Genomic DNA, 22,192 nt, shown 5'->3' on the forward strand with positions numbered 1-22,192 from the left:
CAATCTGTGATCACGTAATCCAGCTTACTTTTTGAGCCAGTTTTTCAAAGCAACATTGGATTGGATCATTCTGATCCAGATAGGAACTTTTCAGGATCACTAAATCTGGATTACCACTGCTCAATCACAATGTAGATGGATAGATAGGCCTATGTAAAGAGCAACAAGTAGAATAGCCAGTGTTGGGTAAATATAACTTTATTTTTATTTGAAATGAAAACTAAGAAAATTTTATAATTAATAAAATAATTATAATAATAAATAATAAAAGCAAGAAAAACCCCACCCCATCCTCTTCCAGCAGTCTGCTCATCTGAGATCTACAACACTGTACATTGAGGATATTTATAATAAGTTTCAAATATAGATGTATTGAATAAAAAAAAAAGACAATGTTGAAACCTCCACAATAATGTCAGACTTCCTCATCTAATGTGGAGGGAGCAGCTTGTCTGAGCGTATTCTTTAGGAGGCAGATCTCAAGTGTGGTCTTGATTTACTGCAGTTTGGTCAGAGTCAGTTGTTCTTTTGCCAGTTGAAGCTAAACTTCTGTCTCTTTTTGCAATTGTTGAAAGGGATTTAAAAAATCAGGCATTGCCATTCTTTGCATTTTTTTTTGTTATTCTGTAATCATTGCATGCATCACTAATAAATATTCTAAACACAAAAATATTTTCCATTGTGATGTATATATATATATATATATATATATATATATATATATATATATATATATATATATATATATATATATATATATATATATATATATATATCAATTAGTAACAATAAAATGTATTGTTTTTGGTAAATTTTGACAGCTGTTTGGGGGATTATTTTATGAGGCCAAACTCTTTCTACTTTGCTGTATGCCTATACTGAAAGGCTAAATACGTTAAAGCCTATAATCACTATAGCCTGACAGATGAACAAATAAAATTAAAACCTTATGAATAAATAGTATATCTCGTAAGATACTGCATGATCCAAATATAGTTTTAATAGTTGAATATTTTAGGTTTTCATTACATTTTTGGCATGAAATCCACGCTAAATCCACCCCTCTGATGGGATCAGTTTAATCCAGGTTTTTTGGATCAAAGTGATCCAAATCCTACAAAAAAGGTCTGAAAAACCCAAACTAAAGGTTTGATCCAGATCAAAACCAAGATTAGATTACGTGATCTAATCCGATTATGTAATCCGTTTTTTTTTTTTTTTTGAAAAACCCATTTTCAAGATTTGATCCAATCCTTTATCCAAAATCATAGTGGATTACTTTTGAAAAACCGGGCCCAGAAGATAAAAGGTTCGACGGCCCAGAAGACTCGAAAGGTGAACTAATTATCATATCTCCTATCGGCTCGGACTTGTGTACTTTGGTTAAGACTATATGTGACTGTCAGTGTAACGTGAATGAGCCACTGACATTTGAAGACATGAAGAGGTGAGCTGAGCAAACAGACAACAATACCTATTGACAAAAGAGCAGGTAAACATTGAATTATTTTCTTCTTCTTAAAATATTCTATTTATGACTTATTTGTCGAGTGATCAACCTTTTGGGCTAGTTGTAGATGTGTTTGAAAGCAATTCGTAACATTTTAATAATATTTTGTCAAATTTTACCAAATGAACGAAATGACTCGAAAAAAGATTTGTTCATCTTGATGAACGAGACTCAAAGATCTGAGTCAGTAAAATGATCCGAACTTCCTATCACTATTGAGTATGCGAAATTCTGTTGTACGCCGCTGCGAAAAGGGGTGGGATTAAACAAGATGATTAGACATGAATGGTTTCTCTCCAGTGTGGATCATCATGTGTTGATTAAGGTGTGAAGATTGGCTGAAACTTTTCCCACACTGAGGGCATGTGAATGGTTTCTCTCCAGTGTGGATCCTCATGTGTCGATGAAGGTTTGATAAGTGGTTGAAACTCTTCCCACACTGAGTGCATGAGAATGGTTTCTCTCCAGTGTGGTTCCTCATGTGTTTATAAAGGTTTGATGAGCTGTTAAAACTCTTTCCACACTGAGTGCATGGGAATGGTTTCTCTCCAGTGTGGATCATCATGTGATCATTAAGGTATGATGATTGGCTGTAACTCTTCCCACACTGAGTGCATGTGAATGGTTTCTCTCCAGTGTGTATTTTCATGTGACAGTTAAGGTGTGATGATTGGCTGAAACTCTTCCCACACTGAGTGCATGTGAAGGGTTTCTCTCTAGTGTGGATCCTCATGTGTTGATTAAGGTGTGATAAGTGGTTGAAACTCTTCCCACAATGAGTGCATGTGAATGGTTTCTCTCCAGTGTGGATCATAATGTGTAGATTAAGGTTTGATTTTTGGCTGAAACTCTTCCCACACTGAGTGCATGTGAATGGTTTCTCTCCAGTGTGTATTTTCATGTGAATCTTAAGATTGTATTTTCTTCCAAAACTCTTTCCACACTGAGTGCAGATGAAACTGTTCTTGTCTCCCCTTTTCAAACTACCATCAGTCTGTGAATGAGTTTTTTCCTCAATTTTGACATGATGTTCCTCCTCTTTACTCTCCTCATTCTCTTCAATTAAGTCTGAAATAAATAAATAAAACAGTTTTCATTAAATCTTAAAAACTCTCATCAAAAGCTGAAAAGTGAAAAGACACTGGAAACATTGGCTACACACACTGTAATTTTGATGCAAGTTAAATGTAAAATAAATCAGATCATATTGTGTTTGGTCCATTAACGTGTACACATTTAAGCTGATTCAATTCAATTCGTCTTTATTTATCTAGTGCTTTTACCAAGTAAATTGTTTCAAAGCCGCTTAACATAGAAGTTATAGTTTATGGACTATGCACAAACTCTGCTGGCATGGTTCCGGTAGAATATTAGTCAGGTTCTTTAGGTCCGCATTGCGCGTTGTACAGCAAAATCTAATTTTGCGGCGAAACCTAAACGCATCAGAGGATACAGTAAAGGTACAGTTAAAAATAATGTACTAGAATTTACATAATTTAGAATGTAATAGGCAAATAACAATCTGAAACAAATGCGTCAAGCACAAGTATTTTTATGCAAAACCTAATCAGAGTACAATTAAAAGCATTGAAAAAGTCTTAAATTTGGTAATCTTAAATTAAGGCTTTAATAGCCTTGAATTATTATATAAAGTCTTGGATTTCATTACAGAGGTCCTAATTTATTTATTTATTTTACCTTTCTAAGATTAAGTTCATACATTAATTGTTTTAAAACATCTATTTCGTAATACTTTAATATGAGAAATAAAACACTACTTATTGTCAAAACTCATTCCTAGGAACTTTACCTTTTTCACAACTTGTATAGTTTCTCTATCTAAAAAAAGCTCCTGATCTAAATGCATAGATCTTAAAAAACAAAAATGCATGCATACAGTTTTTTTTTATTTAGAAAAATTAAAAAATTTAAAACTGACCAGTCATATATTTTATTTATACATATTTAAATTTGTCTCTTGATTGTATACATATTTTTCCCTTTATAACAAATACATAAATAATATACATATAAACTACGAAATATATTATTCCCATTAACATTTACAATATTATTAATTTTAATACTAAATAGTGTTACTGATAGTATACTTTCTTGGGGCACTCCTGATTCTCATATATGCTATATATGCTCATATATTCAGATAATATAGTTTTCATACGCACACGAAAAACTCTATTGAAAAAAAAAAATTGCAATAAAATTAGGCAAATTTCCTCAAACACCCATCTCGTGTAAATCTTTTAAAATACCATACTTTCTGGTAGTGTCAAAGGCCTTTTCCGGATAAAAAAAAAAAAACAAAAAACTGCTTGTATGTGTTCTTTTTAATAAAACCATCTCGTACAAAAGATTCTAATCGTATAAGATGGCAAAGAGTACTCAATGTCCCTGACTGGACAAACAGTAGGTCATCTTTTTAGATGGCATTTCTGCATCTTGTCGGGTTAACAATATCTGCAAATTAGGAGAAATACTAGCCTTTTAGAAAGAAGCTATTATTATACCAATACCTAAACCAGGAAAAGACCATTTAAATAATTATCGTCCAATAGCACTTACCAGTTGCCTTTGCAAAACAATGGAACAAATGATTAATGATCGATTGGTGTGGATTTAAAAAAAAAAAAGAAGATTAATAAATATCAGTGTGCGTTTAGAAGAGGGAAAACAACATAAATTTACAAATTACAATGTTAAGCCGGGGTTTGCGAATGTGAAACGTCTATTAATGAACACCAGGTATAGCATGAGCAGTGTGGAACGAGATTACTGATAATACAGGATTCTGTTTATCCAGTGTTAGAATGACGCGGAGTTAATCATTTCAAGAGTTAAAAGCTCTACAAATACTCAGCCTCAGCTCTCAGAATAAACAGAGCACAATGACAAACAGTGACATACATAAATTGTCAATCATATCATAGCAGTGACCTGATCTCATATGCTATTGTTTTAGAACTTACAATTATTGGAGAAATGACCAGGAATAATAAACAATAGAAAACAGTAAAACTCAAGGGCGAACTGGCCATAGGGAGACATAAGGACATTTCCCAATGGTCTGACAATCATCTGACCTTCTGCCACCGTGATTCTGGCCCGCTCCGCCCCACTTATCATAAACATTGCGCTTAACTCCCCATACTTAATTTAGTAATAGGAAATTAATCCTTAACAAAGTATGAAAGTACAATTAAGCACATTATAAATGTGGTTGTAAGTCAGGAATACAGCATATGTAGCTGCAGTTATAAACTGTTTAATAACGCTTATTAATTTAGAGTTAATGCTAAACAGATAATGCTAAACAAATAATGAATTCAGTATTTGCTAATGCATAATAAATGGTTTATAGTGTGTAGTTATTGTAAAGTGTTACCAAATTATCTTTTGTCTTAGACCTTTAGACCTGTCCTACCTCCCTGACTCTTTATCCCTCCTTTCTGCTTTATAGCCATGCTTAGTGAAAGTAACACCATCATTAAATTACATACACTTTACATAAACTTTGCAAAACTCGCTGTGTGCCGACACTTCTGCACAAAAGGCTGTTAATTTGGTTTCATGGCGCATGAGCGACTCTTATTTTTTCAGCGTTCATGCAAACAATCGGGATTCACACAGGAGCATGTGTGAGGTGCTGGTTTTCTGTACGCATGCATCAGTTTGCTTTCACAAGCGATGTTTCAGTTGCACATTGAGAATAACAAACTCGCACGTGCAAAAAATGCCAAATGTAAATGGCCCCTAATGTCTTTATTTTGAGATTGCCACTCTTAATGAATACATTTGCATAAAGTAATTGTATCTAAATGCTTTCACTAGGGGACATTTTTTTTGCCGCCCGCAGGAAAATCCCACCCTGGGCGATCGCCCACATTACCCATGCCTAAATCCGCCACTGGTATTGCTAAACGTTATTGTTCCACTATTATTTGTTTGTTTTGTCTCACATCGTCCCATCACATCATATAGTTCAGAATACTGTACAATGTTTTATAAAGATTAATTATTTTAGTGTCAATTTCATTCAGCGTGTTTAAAATTGGGGCATCCATGTTTTCTTACATACCTTAAACCAGGGTTTCTGCAGGTTTCACCAAGTTAAATTTAAGACTTTTATGACCATTATGAATGAAATTTTAGACTCATAAAAGACTAAAGAATTTTTCAAATGGCCCAGATTTTGTATTTGTCCTATCAAAAAATATATTATAATAAAAAAAAATATTATATTATTATTTTGGATATTTCTTAGTAAAAGTTTTTTAATGTGTAAAAAAGCAAGCTCTACTTGTATCCACACACGTTTTTTCCAAAATAAACTTTCTTTAAAATAAAATAAAAAAATTTACAAATGTTTTAAAAACTATAACAAATTAAATCTATGCACAACAATCTGTCCAGGTCAATGTCCTCAGCAGTAAATACATGGAGCACGTTTAAACAAATGTTATTGTGAGGAAAATACTTAATCCATTATGATAAATAGAGTTAAAATGATCTTTTTGAATAAAAAAAGTTTAAAGTTTTATTGAGATGGATTGTTGGTGATTGTATAGGTTTTGGCCAGACTGGTTAACACAATATGAACAAATGAAGACTTGTTTAAAAAAGATTTAAGACCTACAACACAATATTAGTAAATTTAAGACTTTTAAGGCCTAAAAATTTGATTTTGGAATTTAAGACATTTTAAGACTCCGTGGAAACCCTGTTTAAACACAATAGCCCTGGTAATTAGTTATTATGATAATGATTTAATTCTAATTCAGATACTATCTGTGAGAACTAGTAACAACTAGAAACAAGTTTAATCCCATGAGGTTAATTAAAAAAGGGGAATTGGGATCAATGGGACATATGCAAGTGGAAAGTACTAAGCTAACACTATCACTGCAACACTGTGAGAATACTGAAGGTCAAATATCGTCAGCTCAGTTAAACGCTTTTAATTTATGGTTTTTGTTTATTTTATATAGTGCCAGTGTTCAAGGAAGCTTTACAAACAGTAGTAGAACAAGAAAAAGCAATAACCTTAAGAAGGAAGAGAAAATGGGAGACTAATAATACATAAAATAATAACAAAAGACACGAGAACAAGTGACGAAAGAAACTCATTCCTGTCTTTCAATGAGTGCTTATGTGCATTTAGGAGAACTAGGCAGCACACTCAGGGCTGCAAGATGGATTTAATTTAGTATTCTTATTATTAAAATATATCTGAATGAGGATCAAATGACTGAGTTGGTGTTTGAGGATGAAAACCAACCTGTTTGTTCCTGCAGATCTTCCTGTTTGACTGTGAATGTTTCTTTAATCTTCACATCTTCACTCTCCTCTTTAATAAACGCCATCTTTATAACAGTGTGAAGATCAGTCGCTTCAGCAGGAGTTTTTCTCTGCGTTTGGACACTTTATCCTGCTTAAAATTAAAAAAACAATAAAAATGTCCTGTTTAAAATAAATAAAACAATGAACAGAAACAAGATAATTTCAACACTTGCTTCAACAGTTTTTTTTATATGAGTCATTAACAAACAGAAATTATGTAAGTCTGAGCAAGCAACAAAAGCCACAAATCAGCCGATGTAAACTAGAACTCTAGAACTAGAAATTCTAGAACTAGAATTTTATTGATGTATACTTGGAATAGAGTGACATCATGCTATTTAATAAATTAAACCTTCACTAAAACACTTATCACACACTTTACTGTTGCTTTATTCAATCTTTTTTTAGGTATGTTCTTAGTTTGTTTGATTTATTTTATTGTCTGCTTACAGCAACGTTGTAGCACTTATTTGCACAAGACAAGAATTTCCTCTCGGGACAAATAAAGTTTATCCTATCTTATTCAAACAATAGACCTTACAGTGAGTAAAATAGTAGTTCTTTGTATAAAGGGTTAAAATAATATTGTCAACTGCAGGTACATCTAACATTAAATGAACACACTGAAATTTTAATCAGTTGGTTTACATCTGTGTACAAGCTTTAAAACAAACCTTTCTCCAGTTGAATCACAGTGTGGGAGCGGCGCAGCCTTATGACGTCACACCACCATGCCACAATAAAAGTCTTTTTTTGTTTAGCTTTTTCCCCCTACTCACTCTTAATTATGAGTCATGACTTATCGATACATTTCTCCCTCATTTTCCACTTTATAATTTATCTGCTTTTTGTTTTGTATTTGTAATGAATGGGGAAACATCAAATTTTTATATAAATTTATATACGTAATAGGTTGAAACTTATTTGGGCTACAGTCCATTTGTCAGGATAAAATCAATATTTATAACCAAACCAAACAAACAAACACATAACCAAATAGTTGTAAAAAAGCTTTTAAAAATGACTGAAAAACTTAATACACTGTTGAACAATGCATGCACATGTTTAGATTTTACATTTTATAATGTCAGCATTCAGATATTATTTGAGTGTAAATTCAGAATGTGCAACTCACCTTTCCAGTTTTCAATGAAGAAGTGGGATGAGAAATGGCCTCAGTCGTTTTTTTTTTTTTTTTTTTTTTTGTATGTTGTTGTTGGTAATAATCTCAATGTAGGAATCAAAAATCGTAGTTTGTCCTCCAAAGTTGTTCTCTTATAGCTAAATAAGCCAATGAAGTTTCTGTTAAGAACGCAGAATATATAGATACAACCCTGCTGAGCTACTTGATCTGGCATGTGATTGGTTAATACTCAATTGGCCCCCATTAATGCTGGTATAAAGATGCAAATGAGCAGTGGGCAACAGTGAAGACTCAAAACACATTACTGCAGAGGATGGGAAGTTTAGCAGCTATACGAACCATAGCTTTAAAGAGAAATAAAGATGTATTGGGAAAATAAGTTGACTTTTGATGGAAGCTTTTTTATTTTGGCTGCTGCATTTTATAGTTAAATGGGTGGTCCACTGCAATATCATATTTGAAACTTTAGTTGATGTGTAATGTAGCTGTGTGAACATAAACAACATCTCTGAATGTAAAAAGTTCAAAGTTCAATGCAAAGGGAGACCTTAAACAGCCGAAATACAGAACTTGATTTTAACTTGCACTGGGAAAAAATGTTTTAGAAAAAGCCACAATAAAAAAGCAAACAGCAGTTTACACCGGGGGGAAAAGTTTTCATTATTAAAAATAAAATTATATTATAATGAATTGAAATCATATATTGTATGCATTTGGGTCAGTTTTAATGCATTAAATGAAGGCTATTTAAAGCTGGACCGACCGACGCAATAAACATGTATGTCGCGTTTGTTTAATTTATTATGCACGCGAAAACTTATTCTAAACCAAATATGTTGCCGGATTCTTTTTATGGGAACGAGAGATAAAGTGCTTATGAAGTGCTTTGTCGGCCTCTGGTGGTTAACTAATGCAGAGCCGACGTCTGGGTCTGGGAGACACATTACTGTGGAGGATGAGAGGTTCAGTTGCTTTACAAACCAGTTTTTAAAGGAAAAATGATGTATTGGGAAAATAAGTTGACTTTAGCCATCTTCATTTGTTTTGTTGCTGTTGTTTTATAGGACTATTAATTGAAGCTTTTTTTTTTGTGGCTGCTGCATTTTGTAGTTAATGTTGATACACCTATGTTGAGGTATTTTGATTTGAAACACATTTAAAAAAAATTTCCCCAGGCCTGGTTAAAAGGTAATGCAAGAGTTATGTGTTGTTTTTGTAGAAGTTTCTCAGAGTTGCTTGGCTGAAGTCTTTGTGTAAAGATGCAAATGAGCATTGAAAACTCAATCCATACCGATGTCTCAATACACACAACTACATTCACTTATATAATAGTTATAGAAGATGTATACTATTATACTGTGATATATTATCATTCGTTGAAAGAAACAATTTATAAACTTCACATTGAGGTTTTATTTGTGTTAAGTTCAGTCAATATATTGACATGAGCTAACTATTAGCAGAGTTTTAGTCATTTATTTATTACTGAACTTGTTCTTTATGTGAGTTTAGAGTCCTTTATTTATCTTAAAGCACATGCAGCTTATTACTGGCTTCTGGAAGACTGTCAACACTTTATGTTTATAAATTGTAACTATCAAAATGTAACTTGTTTCTGTGCCAATTTTGTTTCCTTTCCTTCGTTTTTTAGTTGAACAGAACATGTGTGAGCAGCTCAGCTTTCCCGAAAGCCTCTTACTCACCTGGTATGTATTAAAGATTTTTTTCTCTCTATTTATTACTTGTGTTTATGCATACAAATATGCAGACATTCACAAAAGCATATATACGATACCCTGTGACAAAACCTTTTCCTTTCAACACAGTAAAGCTATCACATACTGTGATGCATCTAAATATTTATAATCAGAAAATAATTACATCACTAGTAAAATTATTGTATAGGCAGTTTATACAGAATAATTCAATGACAAGAGTTCACTTTCATATCTACACAATGTAGAACTTTTAATGTGATTAACCTGCTCCACCTACACCAATTACAACACTTCTCAGACTTCTTTTTTCACTATGGTGTAATAACAGTACACAGCAAATTCATTGGTGTTAAATTTCAAGTGTTGTGGTAATTCAGAGTAAAGTGTTAAAATTCTAGAGTTAGATAAAGGTAAAATAACCCTCTCGGCGTTAGAAGCTGATTTGCCTCCTTGTCACACAGAGTAACATGTATCTACCTTTGTAGAAAACCCTTGTATTTGAGAAACTAATCAGAGTGTCTGAAATCTCACCACACCCTTATTCACCTGGCCCTTAAATTAGTCAGTTTAGTCCACTAGACAGAGTGAATGACCACAAATAAGTGAATTCAGACACCTGCTGTTGAACACCTGCTGTTAACAAGCACAATCACTGAAGGAATAAGAAATTGAAGGAAGAAATAAAACTACAGACACAGCCTCACACCAAACCAACTGAATTAAAACAGAGGATTAAACAACTCCATTAAATAATAGCATAAGCAGCTTCACTGATTACAGTTTGACTTCATTTCTGTAAGAATATTTGACAATGAACAGAGGTTTAGATTTTTTTATTAAAAATTATTTAATTTGACTTCACCATCATGGAGATCTTGACGCTTTAGGCTCTTATAGCCTAATGTTTCTCTGACTGTTATAGCTGTTTCTTAAACTCATCAGTTATAGCAAGAAATGTCAAGAGAAACTATACTGTTTATGATTAATTGTTCTAGATATAATTTCAGGTGTTTAAAAAGTTGATTGATAAAAATATGCAAATATAGTTGCATTAAAACTGCATGGGACAGTAATACTGGCAGTTTGCTGCTCTTCATAGAAGATTCATCAAACAATTAGGATGCAATTAATAATTAGAGTGTCATGCATTCAAGCTCCAGCTTGCTCATTATGACACACAGACATCAAGAATCAGGACATGAACCTCAACCGTGGTTGCTATAAAAAAAAAAAAAGCTGCATAGTTCATGCCGCAATGCATGCTGGGTGCCAGCATAGTACAAAGCTCCCAGCATGCATTGCAGCATGAATAAATTGTGCAGCTTTATGTTCTTACAATCTCTTTTCTTTTCCTTTATTTTGTGTTGTTTTTGGGAGGTGATTTTTCAGTAGTGCTTTTTTTTTTTATAGATTTTTATTTTTTGTTTGTCACCATTATTGAGATTCAAAGACTAATTGTTGATGTCTGGGTGTTTTTTTTTTTAAGCTTTGCCATAGATCAAACATTCTCATTGTAAATAGTGTTTTTAAACCTGTTATAAGGTCATTAATTGTTGGTGATTCAGTGGTTTCATTTATGTATATTATTTATTTCTCACATATAACTAATATGATACTGAATTAGAAAACAAGCAGGAAAGTATGGCTATGATATCATAAATAAACTCTTCAGACTGACAAATTAATTTTCTTTTGGCTTTCCATGCTATATGTAAATAGTGTGATTAACACTAACTATAGCAGCCAAAATAAAACACAAATATAGTAAGAAGTTGAAGAGCCTGACTAAAGCAGACTCTGTCCTCCATCATGGTGACTTCAAATGAACAACAGAAATTTCATTAAGAGCTTTTGTTCACATGACAGAAATCAAGTCAAAGGTCAGTAATAGGTGAAGCTCCATGATAAGTTGTTTAATGTGATGAGTTTTTTTTTAAAGATGTTGAAAAATAACATTTTTTATTGTGTAATTTGTTTTATTTTTATTGATTATTATTTTATTTAGAGTTTTTTTTTCTCAGTTGATTTCATCTTTGGTTTTGGCTTGTGTTTTTCTGTCCTTCAGTGATTCTGCTTGTTAACAGTTGTTCATCAATAATTCTCAATCCTCCTTTAATTACACACTTAATTGTCTCATTAACTTTATCACTGTCTGAGTGTTCAGCCCTCTGTGGTGAGGACACTAGTTAGGATTTTGCTCTGGAATTTAAGGCTTAAGTGTGTTCGAATGAAAAATACAGACTATGGGATGTATTTTTAACAGAAATATTCTGGAAACGAATGTATTTACGAATGTAAAATGTTGAAAACAGCAGATTACTGGCAACCACTGCTGCCAGTATTTTGACATACATTTAACAGATATTTTACACAATAAGAGTTTGCTAATTAACACTCTGAGTGTTAAAAATCTTAACACTTTCAAAAGTGTTATTTTAACTCTTATAGTGGTTCCCATATAAACACTGAGGGAGTGTTAATTTTTACTCTAAGGTAGTTAAATCTACCAAATCTAAAATTTGCAGTGTGAGATCGATAAAAAATACAGACTGTTGAATGTGCTTTTAACAGAAATATTCTGTAAACTGTATTTATGAATGTTAAAAACAGAAAGCTGCTGGTATTTTATCGGAAATTTAACAGATATTTTACACAATAAGAGTTTGCTAATTAACACTCTCTTGGTGTTGACAATGTTAACACTTTCAAAAGTGTTATTTTTAACACTTATAGTGGTTCCCATATAAACTCTGAGGGAGTGTTAATTTTAACTCCAAGGTAGTTAAATCTATTATCTAAAATTTGCAGTGCTCACCTAGCATTCCATGGATACAGATTGAAAGAAAATGTACAGGCAATTTGAGTCTTGACACATATTTATACTCTGATTCTTTAAAGAAACTCAAAATACATCTAACCCATTTGTGAGAGCCACTATTTTATCATGGCATGAGTCACAGGTTGAGCTGGGAGAAACCCCGGTACTTTCTAAATTCTTTCCCATTTGGGGTAATGCATTATTCGTACCAGGGAAATCAGACAAGGGTTTTAAGCTGTGGTTCCAGAAAGGCTTGCAAAAGATATCAGATCTTTATGAAGATAATATATTGATGTCCTTTGAAACCTTAAAGGAAAGATATAAAATTCCTCAGTCTCATTTTTTTAAGTATCTTCAGATCCGTAATTTTATAAGATCTAAAAATCATTCAAATCAGTGTCCGACCCTAAGTAGTTTAGAAGAAATTGCAGTTAAAGATCCCAGTGCCAAATACAAAATTTCTACACTATATAGCAAATTTGTTAATGCTTCCAAAGAATCTACAAATCATAAAAGACTGGCTTGGATTGAAGACTTTCAAATAGATATTACAGAAAATGAATGGGAAGAAAGTTGTCTTCAAGCGCAAACATTATCAATCAATACCCGTTTTAAATTAATCCAATATAATTGGGTAATGAGAACATATATAACACCAGAAATGTTAAATAAATTTAATAGAAATATTCTGGACATTTGTGGAAAATGTTTGACTTACAAGGGCACACTGTTCCATTGTGTTTGGCAATGTGAGCACTTGCAATTCTTTTGGAAAGAAATAATTGGTGTAATCTTTAAAACTATTGGTAAAGAAACCCGTTTGCCCTAAAATCTGTATCCTTGGTCTTTTCCCACCTGCCTTATCGCTGAAGTCATATGAACAGAAGTTTATAAATCTGTGTCTATTACATGCGAAGCGCCTGATTGCCATTCACTGGAAAAGTACTCATGCTCCATCTTTGTCACTCTGGATTAGGGAAATGTCTTCCTGTATAGCAATGGAAAGGTTGACTTATTCAATCAAACAAAAAATGCACATATTCTACAAGATTTGGGACTTCATCCTTCATTTTTTAAATAACAGTGCACTGACTGTTTAGTAATCCCAAACATTGTGACTGTTAAAATACACTGTGTTTGTAATGACTAACTTTAATATACTTTCACTGGAATGTATATGTTGAAATGTCAATTTTTTAATGGTATTTATTTTTTATATATTTTTAATTTTTAACAAAATAGCCCTTTTTATTTTTATCTTTAAGTTTATTTTAGTTAATCTTTATTTTCTATTTATTTGTTTTTGTATTACTTTCCTCGCATGAGAATGCATTTTTTTTTATTCTATTCCTTTCTTTTTTTAATTTTTATTTTGAACGTTGGGATGGGGCAGGAGTTCTTTGATTGGTATTTGGTTACTAATACAGTAAGAATGTATCACACCTTTCTGAAACAATAAAAGTGTTAAAAAAAAAAAAAAAAAAAAAAAGAAAGCCACTCTCCCATCATCTGAGGGAAAGGTGCAGTTTGGATTTGAACCTAGCACCTGCTGTTCCCAAGACAGGTGCTCTGGCCAACTTAGTCTTCACACTAAAAGAAAAAACTTCTGGATACGATACTTCCAAACGCAGTTTCATCTAAGACAGTGGGGGGGAAGCAAAATTTACTGTGCTTTCTACTCAGTTACTTTGCACATGCATAAAGAGGCTCTTGTACGACAAATCCAAAAGGCGTGATCTCAACAATAGGTGGCAGTTACTTTTCCCCAAAACCACAGGTTGCCGACGAGTCATTCCTCAAGCCCACTAGGCCCTACACCGTTTTCTAATCTCCCTTATTTAAAACAGCTCAATTAAGTCATCGGCTTTATTGTAGAGTACCCCTAGTATCTGAGCCTGCACTGCGCAATGAAAGAAAGAAGCAAAACGGGATGGACAGATGCCTAAAATGTTAGAAACGCACCAAACATTAAGTCAGTGAAGAAAAAGAGCAAAGCTTGCGACTCTGGTGGGACTCGAACTCACAACCTTTGAATGGCTCAGCTCACAACCTAGAAGTCCAATGCGCTATCCATTGCACCACAGAGCCTAAGTGCTCTGCTTCCTTTAGAACTGTTGGACAGAAAGCACTTTTTAGTACTCTCTGGCCCATGAAAGAACAGCCAACTGCGGACAAGGCACTGCTGGAATTCAAAGCCAGGATCTCCTGTTTACTAGACAGGCACTTTGACCAACTAAGCCACAGCGCCAAACGACCTCGACACAGGCTAAATGTTTAATTCCAAAAAATAAAAATAAAAACTAACAACGGTAGCGCTGCATGTGGGAATGTCTGGACTTGAAATATTAAAGTCCAATTGGTTAGGCATTACCCCACTATGCTATATAAAGGCATCGTCCAAAGCCCTCTTGAACGAGCAGCGTTCTTAAGGATTTGAGTTTTGTTAAGAAACCGACTGCTAAACATCCCGCTGCGTAAACACTCGTTACTCTTAACAAAAAGCAAACACGAAACCTGTACATTAGGCACTGCTGGGATTTGAACCCAGGACCTCCTGTTTACGAGACAGGTGCTTTGACCAACTAAGCCACAGCGCCAACGCTGAATAGGAGGCAAGACGTATTTGCAAACAGAGACTAAAAAAAACTGCAAGGTGCAGTTTGGATTTGAACCTAGCACCTGCTGTTCCCAAGACAGGTGCTCTGGCCAACTTAGTCTTAACACTAAAAGAAAAAACCTCTGGATACGATACTTCCAAACGCAGTTTCATCTAAGACAGTGGGGGGGAAGCAAAATTTACTGTGCTTTCTACTCAGTTACTTTGCACATGCATAAAGAGGCTCTTGTACGACAAATCCAAAAGGCGTGATCTCAACAATAGGTGGCAGTTACTTTTCCCCAAAACCACAGGTTGCCGACGAGTCATTCCTCAAGCCCACTAGGCCCTACACCGTTTTCTAATCTCCCTTATTAAAAAAAGCTCAATTAAGTCATCGGCTTTATTGTAGAGTACCCCTAGTATCTGAGCCTGCACTGCGCAATGAAAGAAAGGAGCAAAACGGGATGGACAGATGCCTAAAATGTTAGAAACGCACCACACCTTAAGTCAGTGAAGAAAAAGAGCAAAGCTTGCGACTCTGGTGGGACTTGAACCCACAACCTTTGAATGGCTCAGCTCACAGCCTAGAAGTCCAATGCGCTATCCATTGCGCCACAGAGCCTAAGTGCTCTGCTTCCTCTAGAACTGTTGGACAGAAAACACTTTTTAGTACTCTCTGGCCCATGAAAGAACAGGCGCTTTGACCAACTAAGCCACAGCGCCAACGCTGAATAGGAGGCAAGACGTATTTGCACACAGAGACTAAAAAAAGACAGCAAGTCTTAAAATGGCAAGCAAAGAGGTTGTTTAACTCTATTTGTCGCACTATTCATTACGCCTCAAAGCTATACAATTTTATAATTCATTCCGGTGAGCTCTATGAAACAAGCACACACACCACCTGGACTAAGGCGCTGCTGTGATTTGAGCCCAGGATCTCCTGTTTACAAGACAGGCGCTTTGACCAGCTAAGCCACAGCGCCACAGAAATTCTCAGTAAGAGACATTTGCCCGATAACAAAAATCGAAGAAGAAAAAATAATACACAACAAAAACCAGCATGTCAGGATGCAGAAAATGCTGACAAGCCGGACGCGGTCTTTTAGAGTCTGGATGATCATGTCTCAAGCCTGACCATGTCATCCAAACCCAGAGTCAGCTCGGAAAATGGAAATCAGGACAAACATATGCTATCGGCCATTGAAAGAGTTTCAGATCAGAAAGCCACTCTCCCATCATCTGAGGGAAAGGTGCAGTTTGGATTTGAACCTAGCACCTGCTGTTCCCAAGACAGGTGCTCTGGCCAACTTAGTCTTAACACTAAAAGAAAAAACCTCTGGATACGATACTTCCAAACGCAGTTTCATCTAAGACAGTGTGGGTGAAGCAAAATTTACTGTGCTTTCTACTCAGTTACTTTGCACATGCATAAAGAGGCTCTTGTACGACAAATCCAAAAGGCGTGATCTCAACAATAGGTGGCAGTTACTTTTCCCCAAAACCACAGGTTGCCGACGAGTCATTCCTCAAGCCCACTAGGCCCTACACCGTTTTCTAATCTCCCTTATTTAAAACAGCTCAATTAAGTCATCGGCTTTATTGTAGAGTACCCCTAGTATCTGATCCTGCACTGCGCAATGAAAGAAAGAAGCAAAACGGGATGGACAGATGCCTAAAATGTTAGAAACGCACCACACCTTAAGTCAGTGAAGAAAATGGGGCAAAGCTAGCCACATTGGTGGGACTTGAACCCACTACTTTTAAATGGCTCAGCTCATAGCCTAGAAGTACAAAGCGCTAACCATTGTGCCACAGAGCCTGAGTGCTCTGCTACCTCTAGCACTGTTGCACAGAAAGCACTTTTTGGGACTCTCTGGCCCATGAAAGAATGGCCAACTGCGCACAAGGCACTGCTGGGATTCGAACTATGAAGGTAATTTGGTGTAAATCTTCCAAGCAGCTGTAAAAGTGTCATTTGTAGTTGTAAAAAATAGCCACACATGTGTATCATTATATTTGTACTTGCAGAGCAATTTTGAAAGTGTGCAGGTATTTTTTGTCTCCAACAAACACAACGCAACATTTAAATCCTGTTCAAATCCTTCAGTGCAGGTGCACAAATCCCATCGGACAAATCACAAATACAGAAACTCATCCGCTCATGTTCTTTGTAACTATTGATGCAGTAATTCTGGTGCAAAACACATTCACACGCCTGCATCCAGAAATGTGAAGTCACAGACAAAACTTGCACATCTGTAGATTAGAATGTGTATCCACGCAGAGAGCTGAGCGCGTGTAGAATGTTTGATTTATTTTTTTTCTAAGCACAAACACAAATATGTTCCTGCAATTGCTCAAATCTGCCGCTATGAGTCTCAAGTGCTGTTTTTCGCTTGCAAATCTGTGTTTCGCGCTCTCGCTCTTCTGCCCCAAACATCACTGTGATATATGGTGCAAAAGTGACTTGTGTATCTGCCAATCAAAACAAGGGCTCTCAGAAAAATTCAGCCAATCAGAAGAGGTTTCCTTGACCTTGTTTAGCCATAGAAAAGAGCTTGCGACTGAACCAGTGGGGAAATGATGACATCCTGAAAGCAGCAGTACAGTTAAGGTACGTTCTCATTGCTTCTTTTCATAAAACCACTTATAGTTGTACAGTTTGTTGTTGGTTTAAATATAACTATGTTAGTGATCAGTATTCATAGCTAGGATAGCAATTCCTCTGTCTCCTCTGAGTCTGGGTTCAATGCCATGGGCTGTCCAGTCTGACTCAGGAGGTAGTCAACACCAAGCAGCTCTCCTACAAATGGGGAACAAAAAGATCATAATTAATCATGATATGAAGACTATTGATAAACATGTTGATAATTGATGTGCTGTTTTCACAGGACTTCACAGGAGACAGAGAATGGGTGGAGGACTTCACAGGGGATGGAGAAGGGGTGGAGGACATCACGGGATGGAGAAAGGGTGGAGGATTTTACAGGGGATGGAGAAGAGGTGGAGGATTTTACAGGTGTGAAGGATTTCAGAGGAGATGGAGAAGCGGGTTCTCACAGTGAATGGAGGAGAGAGGCTTGGGGTGCTTCGTTCTACTAAGTTGGGCCTCAGTGTAGACAACTGAGACCCACCAAAGCGTGACTTGGTGAACTACAAACAGAAACAGATGACACAATATACACTGTAAAAAATTGCTGTTAAAAAACGGTCAGATTCTATGGTAAAATAATGTTTTTTCACTAAAACAGTAATATTCTGTTAAAAACAGTGCTTTCTGGGTAACATTTTTGTTTTCGAGAAAGTAAATAACTGCAGAAAACTGTGAGCTAACAGAGTTCAGATTCGATGTTTTGAAGTCTGTGTTTAAAATCACACTTTGTGTCCTTGTTCACTATTTCATACACTAGTTAACTAATATAGTTCACCTGACAGAGTTAATGAACACTAATGAGTGAATTCAGACACTGATGAACACCTGCTGTTAATAATCACAATTACTGAAGAAAAGAAACAAGAAACACAAACAGTGACTTGAGTTACAACATTAAATAAAATCAAATAAAATAAAACAGCTTCAGTCTCAGCAGAGGATCATTAAACAACTCCACAAACAACAGCAGACACACTTATTACTGACTGATTTGACTTCCATACTATTCTCATTGAGATCCAACAGAAATTAAGGTGTTTTTTGTGTCACCGTAATGGAGTGAGGGGCTGGTTTAGTTGGGCTCTTCACCCTTGAACTTGTTAATTCAGACTCTCCAATTACTATAATAAAGAGTTAACAAAATGCTTGTATTATAGTAATAAAGTTGGAAAGTCAATAAATAGAGAAATTTATTTGTCTGAAATTAGTTCTGATAAATGTTTTGTTATAAATCTGGAAGAAGGGCCTCATGCAATAGATTTTATGCTTAGTTGCAGGTACTAATTTAATTAATGAGAAGTGGAAACAGAAAAGATACCTCCGTAATTACTTTACAGTTAAGAAATAACATATAAAACAGTTCAGTTATGACAAATACACACTCAGACCTCATGAATCTGACCTTGTATCTCAACAATGGTAACATCTCAAATGTTTAATTCTGCAATGCATGCTGGGAGTGGCACTGTACAAATATCCCAGCATGCATTGCGGTATAAATAAATGTTGTATAATGGTCTAACAGTTTTTTTATTTGTGTTTGATTCTGCTGTTGTTTATGTTTAGACTTTCAGTTGCCTGTTTGTGAGTTAAACTGTTAATTTTGTTAGTCGTCACCATTATTGAGGTTCATATGCTGATTATTGATGTCTCTTTGAGTGCGATTTACACCATAGAGCAGTGTTATTGTCCAAGATAATCTTAAAAACTTCCAGAAATCATTGCCATATAAAGACATATAATGTAAAACAATAGATTTCACATTGAATAGGAGCAGTAAATTTTCTTATACTAAATGAGAACAGACTCTGCCATTTAACAGCAACATGAACATCACCAGATCTTATTTAGGTTTTTGGCTGGCTTGCCACAACAAAGGAGCTTTTTAAACAAAGTTCTTAACAATTGCAGCAGCCAAGATATTTAAATGTTAAAAGTGACAGGGCTAAGAGCCCAACTAAAGCAAACTCTGTTCTCCATGATGGTGACGTAAAACTTTCACTTTTTCTCAAGAAGAACTTTAGTAGATGTTATACAAAAATACATGTATTAAGTAATAAGTGTAGCTGGTGACGATGTTTGTAGAGTTGTTTAATCATCCGCTGATCATTTAAATGATTTAATCATTTGTTGTTCTTCAGGTTATTTCATTATAAAGCTGTAACTAAAGTTTTGTATGTTCTGTTCTTGTTTTTTCCCTTCAGTATTTCTTCATTTGTTCATTGTTAATCCTCAATTATCATTTAATTAGTCAGTTAATTAATGAATTTACTTCAGCTTTGCTCCATGTTTCTTGAACACTCAGTAGTGTGGACACTTCAATTAAAACTGAAGTATATGCTCTGGGGTTTAAAGGGTTAAAGGTGTGAGAGGTAAAAACACAGTGTAAAAATGTATTTTAACAGTAATATACTGTTAATTTACACAACGGAAGTAGACTGTAAAAAAACAGTAGATTGCTGGCAACCACAGCTGCCAGTAGATTACTGTTAAATCAAGGAAAAAACAGTATTTTACTGTAAAACCTGAAGCTAATTTCTTCTGTCTGTCACCGTTGTGGAGGAGAGTAGAGCCAGTGTATGAGTTAAAGATGAACAATGAACTGCTGATGTTATTCTGCATGTTTCTCTATTTAAAGATAGCGGCTGTTTAGTTGCTGATGCAGTCAGAATCTCTCTGGTGATTCCAGATTTACATGTATGTGTGCTGTTGTGAAAAATAAGACATTAGAATTAAACCGAACTTCTAATTAACTAAAATAAGTTATCATTATAAGTATGCTTCTAAGCATATATAGCACATTACTTCATAAACTCATTCAGCAGTTGACCAATTTGAGGCAGTTGCTTTGAGTGAGCAAAATGAGTTCACTTGAGTATTGTGTAAATCAATGTAGTCCATGTATTTTTACAGCAACATACTGTAAAATAACAGTACATTGCTGGCAACTGCAGCTGCCAGTATTTTACTGTTTTTTAACGGGACAATTTTTAACAGTGTAATTATTTCCTAAGTCCTAATGAAATTACACCCTGCAGGACTATGCTAGAAACATTCTGTAGCTAGTGGTATGTGTATCCTGTTATAAAAAAAAAACATAATAAATGGTTTTAAGCAAGTGTTAATTACATAGAATATATTTACCATTGACAAACTTAGAGGGGGCTTTAGGAAAGACAGTGGCACTGAAGCCTCAGACTGTGTACCAAAGGTGCCAGGAGCTGCTTCTGACGCCTCAGACTGTGGGCCAATGATGCCAGGAGCTGCATCTGATGCCTCAAACTGTGTGCCAATGACGCCAGGAGCTGTGTCTGAAGCCTCAGACTGTGGTGGTGCAGCAGGAGACTGAGTGGAAGTGGCAGACTGCAAAAAAAAAAAAAAAGATGTAGTGAAAAGCATAACAGAGCTATATATATATATATATATATATATATATATATATATATATATATATATATATATATATATATATATATATATATATATATTTGTTGTATTATCATAAATGTCTTTTCAAAGATATTATATGATATCACCTTAGTGCTGTGAAATCTACATTTGCAGGCCCTGGACCCTCCAAAGAGGGTGGTCTGTCTGCAGGCTTGCATGGGGCATTTCTCAATCTGATCTCAATCTGATTTTCAATCAAGATTTAAAAGATTTGAAGATTTTTTTCTAACCTCTGTGTTTTGCTTTGAGAAAGCAGCCCTGCATTGCTGTTGTGTTTAATGTGCTTTTATTCTTTATTTGTCTGAATACTTTATTTAATCATATCATTATTTAGAGACATTATTCATGTAATATATCACATGTTTATTGTTTTTGACATTGTATACTTATTTTTCTATTTCATGGTTATTTATTTTAGTGATTAGGATAAAAGAGTTTTTAACGTCAAAGCACTGATATTGTTTGCACCATTGCCAAGCAATCTGCATACTACATATAATGTCATGAAGTAATTTTGCCTTACCTTTTGATAAACATCATACCACTTCCTCTGTCTTGGAGCTGGTCGATTGCCTGCTCCAGAAGGCCAAACGCCAGAGCTGGCAAAAACTCTCAACCTGGCCATCCACTCTCTATCACTCATGGCCTTGTGGCTTTTTGGCTCAGTGCTCATCTGAACATTAAATGTAAATAAAACTTAACAAGTGCATTAATTCCAATACTGTAGTCTGAAACATGCGAAATAAAGATCACATTTCCTAGGTAATTTCTCTGCTATGGAAAGGGATATTATTAAAAACATATTGATTAATAGAACATAAAAATATATTTAATTATAGGTACATGATTACAACATAACATATATAAATATTATTAAGTATAATAAATACATATTAGCAAAAAAAGGCATGCATTTCTGTTATCAGATGGGTAATTATAACA

The 22,192-nt window shown here is 34.8% G+C and overlaps 3 protein-coding genes and 3 non-coding genes across 8 annotated transcripts in view; 1 reads left to right on the top strand and 5 right to left on the bottom strand.

Annotated features, from left to right (window-relative positions):
• Positions 1-22,192, top strand: part of LOC148681160 (protein NLRC3-like) — a 345,676-nt gene that overhangs the window by 146,626 nt on the left and 176,858 nt on the right. The gene's annotated exons all lie outside the window — the stretch shown is intronic.
• Positions 1,508-7,596, bottom strand: LOC148681189 (uncharacterized). Of its 3 annotated transcripts, none has more exons than XM_088650713.1 (3): positions 7,543-7,596; positions 6,807-6,956; positions 1,508-2,578 (listed from the first exon to the last, which is right to left on the bottom strand). In XM_088650713.1, exons 2-3 carry the CDS (start codon positions 6,889-6,891, stop codon positions 1,773-1,775), a joined length of 891 nt encoding a protein of 296 aa, XP_088506839.1. In that variant the 5' UTR covers positions 6,892-6,956; positions 7,543-7,596; the 3' UTR covers positions 1,508-1,772. The 3 variants fall into 3 exon arrangements, with proteins under 3 accessions (XP_088506839.1, XP_088506838.1, XP_088506840.1); XM_088650712.1 differs by having other exon boundaries at positions 6,807-6,959; XM_088650714.1 differs by having other exon boundaries at positions 6,807-6,988.
• On the bottom strand, positions 15,072-15,145 carry trnat-cgu (transfer RNA threonine (anticodon CGU)). Its single transcript has one exon. It is a non-coding gene; the product is annotated as a tRNA-Thr (tRNA).
• On the bottom strand, positions 15,681-15,769 carry trnar-ucu (transfer RNA arginine (anticodon UCU)). The gene is given in 2 exon segments: positions 15,681-15,716; positions 15,733-15,769. It is a non-coding gene; the product is annotated as a tRNA-Arg (tRNA).
• Positions 16,057-16,130, bottom strand: trnat-ugu (transfer RNA threonine (anticodon UGU)). Its single transcript has one exon. It is a non-coding gene; the product is annotated as a tRNA-Thr (tRNA).
• Positions 18,103-22,001, bottom strand: LOC148681193 (uncharacterized). The gene is made up of 4 exons (XM_088649884.1): positions 21,774-22,001; positions 21,337-21,423; positions 20,945-21,163; positions 18,103-18,300 (listed from the first exon to the last, which is right to left on the bottom strand). The coding sequence occupies exons 1-4, from the start codon at positions 21,921-21,923 to the stop codon at positions 18,103-18,105; spliced, it is 654 nt and encodes a 217-aa protein (XP_088506010.1). The 5' UTR covers positions 21,924-22,001.

This window comes from Danio rerio, chromosome 4, assembly GCF_052040795.2.
Source record: "Danio rerio strain M-AB ecotype USA chromosome 4, GRCz13ab, whole genome shotgun sequence".
Taxonomy (NCBI): domain Eukaryota; kingdom Metazoa; phylum Chordata; class Actinopteri; order Cypriniformes; family Danionidae; genus Danio; species Danio rerio.

Coding starts and splice junctions, on each gene's coding strand:
- LOC148681189 (XM_088650713.1), bottom strand. CDS start 6,891: ATGGCGTTTATTAAAGAGGAGAGTGAAGATGTGAAGATTAAAGAAACA. Junction 2,579..6,806: donor AGATCTGCAGGAACAAACAG/GTTGGTTTTCAT, acceptor TATTTATTTCAG/ACTTAATTGAAGAGAATGAG.
- LOC148681193 (XM_088649884.1), bottom strand. CDS start 21,923: ATGAGCACTGAGCCAAAAAGCCACAAGGCCATGAGTGATAGAGAGTGG. Junction 21,424..21,773: donor GGTATGATGTTTATCAAAAG/GTAAGGCAAAAT, acceptor GATTGAGATCAG/ATTGAGAAATGCCCCATGCA. Junction 18,301..20,944: donor CCCCTCTAAGTTTGTCAATG/GTAAATATATTC, acceptor TTCTGTTTGTAG/TTCACCAAGTCACGCTTTGG.